Raw genomic sequence first — 12,089 nt, forward strand, 5'->3', positions numbered from 1 at the left:
TTTAACAGTTGGACACCGCTATATTTATAAGAGTTTGGGGCTTTAGGTAGTGCTGATGCTTTTCATCATGTGAGAGAACATTGAAAGTCAAAAAATGAAGTTACGGAACATAACGTGCTTCTGGAAGAATAACATACTTGAGTTAAAGAAAATAAATTGAGCACCCGGAGAAGGCAACAACCACATAAAAGCTAGGTTTTATAGGTTTTACTCATCTCCAGTGCATCATACGTCGAAGTCTATTTTTTCGTTTTTGGTATTTCAGATTCTATCTCTGTGCCATTTTGCATTCACTACACTGCTAAACACTTTGCTTTCTGGTTTGTACCCGTCTTTGAAACCCATGCAAAATAAGACATTTTAGATCCTTCAATATATTATAGAACTAATGTAAATTATTTTGCACATACTCTTCTGAGACCAGGTTTCTTAATTATAGATCATTTGCAAGTTGCAAGATGCTAGTGTAAATGAACTCGGCTATGGTTTTCTGTGGATGTCCTCCAAGCTCTTGAGGCATTGACAATGATTGTTAGGGTATTTGGTGGGGTGATTCAAGTCTGAAGATGCAGAGGTTCTTAGGAGTTGATGGGCGAATCCAGGCAAAGGTGTCAGACGGCAAGATCAGGTCTTAAAAAGCAAGCAAGAGATCATTAGCCAATGGAATCACAGAAATCCAAAAAACACATGAAACAACTGAAAAGGTACAAATCCTAGTTGATCGTGGTGCTCTTAAAGAAGGCTGATGAAGATTGATTTTAGCTGTGGCTACTCCACCCATCTGACCTGCCATAAAATTGAAACCATTGCTTCAAGATCAGGTCTCAGGTGTATGAGGCTGGATACCCCAACAACGATGGCACACAGAATCCTCATGCAAATATAATTTAACTTTAATTAATGGAACAAGGTATACAAGGTCAACAGTTCTTCAAGTTCAAATCCAGGAGTAACATTAATCCTACACACATGATAGGAAATGAACCCAGACTCAATACTTTGCTACTTGCAAAAGCACAACTTTCATCTCTCATGTGATGTCACTTTTCTTTATAGTAACTAGGCTTACGTAAGACGTTTTAATTTGGGATCTTAGACTCATCCTATAAGGACAAAAGGAGCGAGTTTCAACCACAATGTGAGTTAAGCGTTATGAAAACGGTTACGGGAATGATACGCACTGCTTCCTTGCAAGCAAAAATATTTTGGAGCGTTTGTGTTACTGTGACCCGACAGCCCACCCGAATAGTACCCCTTCACTGTTGCTTAATTGGTTCTATTCCTTGAGGTACCAATTAAACCACTTATCCTGAAAGCCAGGCTCCTTGGCCAGAGTAGGCCTAATGTAATGACAGAGGTGTTGGAACACTCACCCAACCCACTTGTTCACTAAGCTGTCCTCCTAATGTTCTTTCCATAAAATTCATTTCTCTCTGATTTGCCTTACTTTAAATTTGTTTTTTTTCTTCCTAATCATCCTCTACTTCATTGTACCCTCCATGTTTTAACACAGTCATGCATTAATTATGAGTTTTTGTATCCTTTTCAGGTTCGTTCGTTTAATGAACGAACGTTCAATTGCCCTTCTCAATCGTAATGAATTGTACGTCTATCACCATCAATGGCATTTCAATGAGTTAAATACACAGAAAAAGGTAAAGTTGGCATTGTAAAAGACCTCATTCAAGATTTATTTTTGTTACTCTCTTAAATAGTGTTTTGATTTCATTCATAAGATTTCTGTAAATGTATATATGTATATGTCCATATTCTGTGCGTGTCCTTTATAGTGAAGGCCACAAACTTAAAAGCAATAACTGACGCGTAAACCGCGGAGGAGAGTGTTAGTCTTATATACATCTTAGCACCGGCAAAAGCGACACAATTTATCATGGTTGTTTGTTTTTGAAAACGGTCAAAATATAATTAAATGATCTGAAAACCATCAGTCAAGATTTGATCATCTTTCAGTTGGTTCGCTACAATGTATATTTCTGTTTGTACATTTCAATTTTCTAGTGTTTGTTAAAATATTATTTAATAAATGTAGTTACATTGAAAAAATACATTTAATAAATTGAAAAATAAAACAGCTGATTATGTATGTTTTTAATTAGAAAATCTGGGCTTTTGCCCTATAAAGGGTTTGTAGGGTTGAGATGCCCCTAATGACACCACACATATTGAGCAAGACCAACTAATTTTATTCATCTCATCTTATCTCATTTTCTGAACCACTTTATCCTCATTAGGGTCGCAGGGGGTGCTGGAGCCAATCCCAGCTGACTCCGGGCCAGAGGCGGGGAACACCCTGAATCAGTGGCCAGCCAATCACAGGGCACAAGGAGGCGGACAACCATGGACACTCACACCCGTACCTAGGGGTCATTTAGAGAGCCCAATCAGACTACCATGCATGTTTTTGGAATGTGGGAGGAAACCGGAGTACCCGCTGGAAACCCATGCAGGCCTGGGGAGAACATGCAAACTCCACACAGGTGGACGTGACCTGGATTTGAAGCCGGGACTCCAGAGCTGTGAGGCCGATGCACTAACCACTCACGCCACCGAGCCTACATTTTTACAAAGAAAATATCATTTGTTTCTAGGCCCAGGCTGCAACATTGTCAGAGGCACTCAATGAATGCAGTTTTACTTCTATTCCTCATCTTCACAATAGGTATTCTGAAGTTCTAATCTCTCTGGGTGGGTGCAGATAAAGAGAGATGGAAAGGAAATATTAGGAGCTAAGGATGCACAATAGAATTAAACAGTGACCTTTTGCTGTGTTTAAGAAAGAACGGGAGAGGCACTGATGAAAAATAGTTGCTGTGTTACAACAAGGCAAAGTTATACAGCTTAAAGGTTACTCGCTCACTCTAATGGCTACAGTAAAAAGTACCAGATAAAAATGAGATGTGAATTATGAACCATTAAAGCTTGACTTCATAACATATTCACACCTTCTTGAAATTGCTGACTCAAGTGTCCTAATGAATAAGGCTTTCTGTTCAGGTGCATTTTTAGTAGTAAGATTAAGCACTATCTGTGTGCTCTTTTGGATACATTTTTCCATCGCAGACGATATTAAGAGGATGTCCACAAAATGCTATTTTGTGCCACAATACAATGAAATGAACACTTATTCAAATAGAGTCTTAAAGTACAGTGGTACCTCGAGATACGAGCTTAATGTGTTCCGGGACAGAGCTCGTATGTTGATTCACTCCTAATGAACGTTTCCCATAGAAATGAACTAAAAACAAATGAATTCATTCCAACCCTCTGAATAAAAAGCCAAATACAGGATATTGGATTGGAAAAACATTTGTGTTTGTTCTAATTCGCCATCTATTAACAAAGTAACAAAAACAAGGGGCTTAAGAGTATTAAAAAGTGTTTAATAGTACTAAAATTAGACTAATTTTGTGGAGGGGAGTCAGAGGGGGAGGGGTTGAATTTTTGCAAGCCAACGCGCTCGTAACATAACATAAACAAATTAAAAGAACTGGGATTATGATGCAGACACACTCCAAATTAAATTTAATCTGACCTTGCACTAAACTTAATTCTAATTTTGTTTTAAATTTTTATACCTTTCTTCTCCCGGGTTGGCTGTATTTGCCCCGCCTCCACCCTGACTTTCGGATGCAACCTATCGAGGGTTTATACACAAAAATGTCCTCCCAATAGGATAACGCACGACCACTTGCCAACGAGAAATAGTATATACTCCTCTTTAGCGATCGCTCCGCCATTCGCGCTGCCTAACGGGAAAAGTAAACACTGAAAAAATGCAACGCTCCGCCCAGTGCTCGCAGAGACGTTACAAAGAGGGAGTTACGAACAGAGACATTATATGAGGAAGTTGCGGGGGGAGAGACCCATGATGTTCTTATGAGCAGCCTCTCCCGCTGTATGCTCGTATATCAGAATTTGTCTCGTACTTTAAGATTAAGATTTTCTCAAAAATGGTCACGTATCTCAAGATAAATATTTGCTCAAAATTTTACTCATATCTGAAATTGCTCCTATGTCGGGGCACTCGTATGTCGAGGTAGTACTGTATTCCATACTGAAACAGTACAACTTAGCTCTGTCAACTTCTGTCTTCAAAATGTTGTTGACAATTGACTATTTTCTAGAAGCGTATGGAAAAAGTCTGTTTTACACATCTTTTGACTCATCACGCACTTCAAAATCTGTACTTATGTAGTAATAAAGGCAAATGTCTGAATTTGGAGAAATTATAGTTTGTATTTTTTAAAGTAATTCTGGGTATATACTGGCATTTAGCGAAACCATTTTGGCAATCAGAATTGAAGTAAAAAGACAAAATTTAGTCTGATTTCATATCAGAAACATAGCCCAAAAAAAACCTTCATATGTATATACATCATCTATTTTCCACTATACTGTGTACACAATCAACAAAGTATACTGGAGTTATTACTTCCAAAGTGATAATTACTTGTGTTAATCACATGATGTACATTGTATGTTTCCTCGGATGTTATTTGATTGAACAACAGAAAATTCCAAGGTATGTTAGCTAAAGCCTTTCTGATGTGTTGGAATAAAAGGAAGAATATATATAGAAAAATATTTTGATAGCTTAAGTCCTTCAAAATGAATAGCAAAGATGCATTGGGTTGGCAGCATTATGGAGTAGTGGCTAGCACATCTAACTCACAGTGTGATAGATGTTTGGCACATTCTTCGTACTGCAGAATATGTTAGACATTCTTGTGCTTATGATATTTTTTTTCTACTGTCATTTTTCCCTTCGCATTACATATCCATATTATTATCTTTATTTGTTTTCATTGGATGGATAAAGTAAGGAAAATATGAAAGAGATGACATCGTATGCTACTGTCAGTTACTCCCCCTTTGCATAGTGCATAGTGATCTACACAATGATACTTAAAAGTTTGTCAATATTGCTTCAGGCCATGATAGATGTTATAACACTTTCTCATAAGATTCTTCTGTCTGAATAACCTCAGTGCGGCCCGGCGGATGAGTGGTTAGCTCACCGGCATCACAGTTGGAGTCCTGGGTTCAAGTCCAGGTCGGTCTACATTAACACAGACTAAGTAAACACTCTACCATATTAGTAATCATTGATGTTTCTTTCTTGGTGTGAGTGGTTAGCGCGTTGGCCTCACAGGTCGGTCCACCTGTGGGGTGTCTGCATGTTTTACCCCGCCTGCGTGGGTTTTCTCTGGGTACTTTCCTCCCACAATCTAATGACATACATGATAGGCTTATTGGACACTCTAAATTGCCCCGAAGTATGAGTGTAAGTGTGAATGGTTGTTTGTCTCCTTGTGCCCTGAGTTCGACTGGCCATGGTACACGCTGTCCCGCTTTGGCCCGAAGTCAGCTAGGATAGGCTCCAGCACCTCCCGCAACCCTAATGAGGATAAAGCGGTTCAGAAAAAAACTCAAATATGCAACTGAATAGAACAATGAATCAATCCATCTTCTGCAACATCCTGTCAGGGTTGTACGCATGCCTTCCAGCACTGTACGACATATGTAAATGACAGCTTTCCAGATACAACTTCGGAGCAAAGTGTCTGAAACAGTGCTGTTTATTCAAGCATTCTATCACTTTTCTGGTCACAGTATTGATTCTTTCGAGGAAAAGTAACTGCAAGAACAAGACTCAGAAGAGAGATTTGAATGTTTTAGAATGACAGGGGTACAAGTAGCAGCAGTAGAGCAGAACTCTCTTGAGATTTTTGTCTTGTTGGAAGCAGATGCTTGTCTGTTAAGTGTCCTCACAGTAATTCTACTGTTTGTGCACCACCTGTGACTTCAAGGTAACACCCCCACACACACATACATAGACACACATAATCCCACAAACACACCCCATGCACAGACGTTCACTGATGGAAAAACATACCGAATGGGCCAATGACAAAAAACACCATCATAGTCAACATCTCCATCTGCTTCTTCTTGCGAGGAATCAAAAAATCATCCCTGAACCAGTGGCAGACTGCCAGAATTTGTGTGACAGTGTAAATATGCGCATTAACATGAGAAATGGATCCAATGTGAAACGTGAAACTTTTTTTACCATTGGTCTTTATTATGGGTTCAAAATACTTCTGAAATCAACAGCACATGACGGTGATCAACTGATTACACTTTTAAGACACCAATTTGGTGAAAATGTATCCTCTTCATCATTTGGAATAAAACTTCCACCCACTGCGGCTTTGAAGACCGGTTTGGACATGGTTTAAAAGTACAGATAAATGAAGAACAGACAGAAGATGAAAGGGAATTCTGATAAGAATAAAAAAAAAACAATTTATTAAATTGGGTTTTTCTCAGTTCGTCTATCCACACATCCACTCCTGCTTATCCGTGCGTGGGTTGTGGGGCTGTAACTGTCTGCAGGGAAGCCCAGACTTCCCTCTTCCCAGCTATTTTCTCCGGTTTTCCCAGGCGTTTCTAGGCTGGGAAACATAGCCTCCCTAGCGTGTCCTGAGTTGACCTTTGAGGTCTCTACTCTCCAAGGTGGTGGTGTCCATGAGGCATCCTAATAAGCGAACTATCAGAAGAACTGGACAAAACTCAGCCATAGCAATGTGAAGTTCATTTTTTTTTTTTTATATAGCCCTTATTCACGAACAAAGGGCTTTACTTGAGATCATTTCGTGCTCTGCTTTCTGTCTGCGTACATAAAACTTATTTGCAATTCATATATCCTAATTAAAATATCTCAACGGTCATGTTCTGTTAGTCATGGGCTGACGTAGGAAGTCAATTGCATACAGTTTGAGAAATTTTTCTGACATGTTTTCTGACATGACATGTTCTCCCAGTGCTTTCCAACATTTTTTTCTCTAAATTATCTGGACCAATATATATATATATATATATATATATATATATATATATATATATATATATATATATATATATATATATATATATATATATATATATATATATATATATATATATATATATATATATATATATATATATATATATATATATATATATATATATATATATATATATATATATATATATATATATATATATATATATATATATATATATATATATATATATATATATATATATATATATATATATATATATATATATATATATATATATATATATATATATATATATATATATATATATATATATATATATATATATATATATATATATATATATATATATATATATATATATATATATATATATATAAAAACTTATGTATTTCCTACCTATTTATTTATGCCTAAAATGTTTTTCCGTGTCTGTATTCTCACTCTCTTGCCACTGTGACAATGACATTTTCTGAATGTGGGATGAATACATCTAATCTAATCTAATCTAATCTAATGCATGCCTGTTTTCCCCTATTAGCTCTTCAATCAGATGGGATTGGCTCCACTTCTCCCATGACCCTAATGAAGACATTCATTCATCTTCACAAACATATTCCATGCTGATCAATTTTGCTATTTGCTATTAAGACTATGGAAAGTAAACAGTAATGCAAAAACATTATACATTTTCTCAACATTGATAGTGAACTATAATCTTCTGGAGCTTGAACATCAGTGTATGACCAATTCCTCATGTTTTTTTTTTCTTTAGATCATGGGATGAGTTTCATGACTGTGCTAACGTGGCAATGGCTGGCTGTCCAGAAGAAGCTGCGACCGTCTGGGAGTCTCTTCGTCAAGAATCAAAGAAGATGCAGTTTTCGGGAAACCTCTATGACATGTGCTCCAACCGCAACGGTCACACGTTAACCTCAGTGCCCCCGAGAGGCTCCCACATCAAAGGAGAGCTCAACCAAGAATCTCTAAGAGGGCGAGTCGGCCGTTTTGCAGCCTCTTACTACATTATCATGCTTCTGTCTCCTCTGTGGCTCCTGTTGTGAACAGAACTGCCTGAACATAATGGAACTTGTATAATTAGAAACTGTGAGATTTTCCCTCCAACTTTCCCCACCATCCGCTTTTTCTTAACACCACAAGAGAGGAATGCATGCTTTCTTTCTAAGAATCAACAATCTTCTTTTTACAGATATTATTTAATACTAGTATGAGTTGCACCTATATGTACATTTGTTAAAAAATAGCAGCCATACATAACCTGTCTATATACTTCTTTATCTTGTAATGTACAAAGTTTTAGCAAGATTGGGCAAAACAATGAAAAACAAAATCAGAGCAAGGGCAAATATCAATTGCTCTCCTCAGGTTCATCATAATGCATTTATGTTACAGGCTTTGGAATGAACATTTTTCAAAATTAACACTTTTCATGTGGAGAGTGTACAGCTTATGTTGGCCTCTGAGGTGCATGTTTAAAAATCCAGTACAAAATGCATGATGATGTATAATATACTTAAGACCCCCCTTTCAATAATCAACCCTCATCTAATGAAGATGAAGTAGAGATGAATGCTCCTCTGCAGCCACAAATTGTCACGCTTCTGCAGAGACACCATGCTTTATAAGTCGGATCCATTTATGAGACATCACATGACATTAATATTATTGATCGCATCAGATCCCCGTGGAGTTTGAAATATTCCCAAACGTGCAAAGTCAACTGATGTAATCTTTCATCACCAGAAATGTTGGTTCAAATATAGATAATTTGTAATTGATGTACTATGTATATTTTCTCCTTTCTTAAAAAGAACGAATGGCTACACCCCTTTCATTTACGCATTTTTATTATATATTTTCTTGGGAAAACACTGAAGGAGTCTTTGGTACACGTTAAAGTAGTCACTGTAGAATTTAAATAATGACAGAAATGTTTTGTATCTTAAAAAAGAAATGAAAAAAAAACTCAAAACACAGCAATGAATGTGTGAATCGCTGCCAACAAAAGAGTACTACACCACAAGTGAAAATCCCCAAATCAGACTATACTTGGGACTAATTAGGCATTTCCCCTCCCTGTGTAATGTGGCTAGTTAATGTAACAGATGTATCAAATTTGTCATATGTCACTGGAAGTTCAACATGGCGTCTCATTGCAAAGATCTCTCTGAAGATCAGAAAAAAGAATTATTACTCTAAATTAGGATAGCCTAGGCCAGAGATTGGGAACCATTTTGACATGTTAATGTTATTTCTTGAGAGCCATTCTTGGAATTGAAAAGTAAAAATATATGAAAGTGTGATTTTTAAATATTTTTTTTGTTATTTTATCATTTTTAACATAGAAAAAGTCTCTGAATTCTTTTGAGAACACTGCTATGTTGTGGATATTAAATCAGTATCAATGATATCATGCATGCAGAAGAGTAATACAAAAGAAAATTATGATTAAAGTAGTGGTACAGGTAGTGTCGACGCCGCAGTGATGCTGTTATTACTGCGTTCAGGACTCAGCTCTCTCACCAATGATTTCCATATTTTACCTCACAGCTTAGTGGAGAGCTATATGTGCCCATGGAAAGAGCCACATATGGCTCCCGAGCCATAGGTTCCCTACCCCTGGCCTAGGCTACAAGAAGATTGCCAACACCTTCAAATTTAGCAGCAAGGTGGCTCTATATACTGCTCAGGGTCTAAATTTCTTCTGCTACTTGGGAAGTTTTATTGTTAGTATCCTTTGTCACAAATCAAATTTGATGACATGGTTGTAAAAAAAAAAAAAAAACAGAAAAGCTTTACAGTCCTGTAATGATTAACTTATCTTGCATTTTACTTTCATGAATTAGGTTGCAGAACATCCTGCCCGTTCCTTGTTTAAATATGCAACAGGGAGAATTAGGTAAACAACTATTGATTATTTGCTGGGATGACACAGCAATTTCCGTTACAACAGTTGCAACGTATTACAGTAAAACTTTTAAAGCTCAAGACACTGTAAAGTGAGAGTATGCTTGAGCTGTTTTTTTTTTTTTTAATTGGTTCTTGCCCAGGTCTGGAATTCTCCAGGGATTTGCCTTGGCATCTTGCATTGTAGCCTTACATTATGGGAACAATATGTGCTTCTGACAGCTCTGCAGCCCGATCATAAGCCAAGTGTATTTCATGCCCCGGGAAGTGTAGTTTGAGCCTGCAGGCCTGCTGAAGTGTTTGTTATTCTAACTGGCTGCCGGGAACCGTTACTTCTGTCTGGCTGAGGATCAGAAATATTGTCACATTACAGTCAGATGGGAGAGAGAAGAAGAGTCCACTTGAAAAACAAACACGTTTGTTCCCAGTTCAGATGCATTGATATGAATCTATAGTTGTCTGGAATTGAATTTTCAACAGACGGTCATGGGTTCCTTCTTTTTTTTTGTGTGCTGTTGCTTAAAATAAATCAAAGCTGCCCAACTGTGAACTTGTGAACAGCAATCTGTCAAAAGCTTGAAACCAACCCTTTAGGCAAAGGTATACACACTTGGAAAAGTTATTACATTTATTGGACAAGGGATATCTGTGGAAAGACATTCTGACTTCACCATCCATTGATTTCACAGATTAGTTTCAAAAATGTACCTGTAGGTCTGTTTGCAATGTATGGAAAAAAAAGCATGTGTGTGTTACATATGGCCAAATTTGACCTTTAATATGTCGCCATGGAGACACTCAGAAGCAGTCCTATGATCCATCTCAAATAGTCCTGAAAACGCAGTCTTTGGATGCCTGGAAATGCTTCCTGGCCCCCCCGTCACCCCGCAGAAAGAGCTGCATGCTATGCCGAGATGAGATGGTGATCTTCATGACCATAAGCCAAATTTTTATTAGTGACTGAGTATTCTACTGAAAGCAAGTTATATTCTACGACAATAATTCATTTCCACGTCAGGTGAATTCTGGGGACTAAGCTATTTTAGATGTTTTACTTGTTATGTTAACTTGTTTCATTGAATTGAAATGTATTATACTGGTTTTAAAGTGTGCCCATTAATACATGTACCCCATGTATTTCTCTCAGGATAGAAGGAATTAGCTCTGCGTATTAAAGTAATTACAAAAATTGCACACTGAAACACGCACACAAAACAATATTGCATTCAAAATCAAACTTGTGTTCTTTGGGTTTTTTTAAGAAACCAACTCTACTGTACACTTGTGCTTTGTTGTGTGTTGTAGTGTTGATTTGATGTCTGCTAGTGCGTGTCTATGTGCTATTTCCCTTCTCTTTCTTACTGTGATTCCAAAATCCTGCATACTACATGCATAATATGGATAGTACATGCATTCATACATATGTTTTGCTACCTTTCTAGAAAAATAAACAAACATATTGTGACTAAATGCTTGTATGTTGTTTCATAAGTGTGTGTATATATATATATATATATATATATATATATATATATATATATATATATATATATATATATATATATATATATATATATATATATATATATATATATATATATATATATATATATATATATATATATATATATATATATATATATATATATATATATATATATATATATATATATATATATATATATATATATATATATATATATATATATATATATATATATATATATATATATATATATATATATATATATATATATATATATATATATATATATATATATATATATATATATATATATATATATATATATATATATATATATATATATATATATATATATATATATATATATATATATATATATATATATTTGTAGCCATTGTAAGTCCTAAAACTTCAGGTATATCGCTCTACCACCTTTTCACAAATGAGTATCAAAATCACTCTCTGAAGTAATAAAATGTACTTTAAATAAATTTAATCAAACCCTGAGGATCTGAAAAGCATGTTAATCTATAGTAATATCTATAGTAAATACTAAAAATCATTATGACATATTTCTTGATGATCTCGAATATTATAGGTTTAATCACCATTCAAAGTCGAACTTTTAAAGGTCATCTTTCTGAATATAATGCATGTGTGGGAGCAAGTAGGTGCACACGTGTTGATGTATGCATAAGTATGCAGAAATGATATATTTTGTCCATTCTCGGAATAATAGAAGAGCAGAAAGTATGCCAGAGCGCTTATCCTTATGTTTTCATTGCTTTTTGCATCTTGAAATG

At 35.8% G+C, this 12,089-nt stretch overlaps 1 protein-coding gene across 1 annotated transcript in view; it reads left to right on the forward strand.

The window, feature by feature from the left end:
• Positions 1 to 11,270, forward strand: part of nrn1la (neuritin 1-like a) — a 54,152-nt gene extending 42,882 nt beyond the window's left edge. The window contains exon 3 of the mRNA XM_077710285.1: positions 7,648 to 11,270. Coding sequence (XP_077566411.1) covers positions 7,648 to 7,936 — 289 coding nt within the window. The 3' untranslated portion in view covers positions 7,937 to 11,270. The remainder of the gene's footprint in view (positions 1 to 7,647) is intronic.
• The last annotated feature ends 819 nt before the right edge of the window (positions 11,271 to 12,089 follow it).

The sequence above is a fragment of the Stigmatopora nigra genome, chromosome 2 (assembly GCF_051989575.1).
Source record: "Stigmatopora nigra isolate UIUO_SnigA chromosome 2, RoL_Snig_1.1, whole genome shotgun sequence".
NCBI lineage: Eukaryota > Metazoa > Chordata > Actinopteri > Syngnathiformes > Syngnathidae > Stigmatopora > Stigmatopora nigra.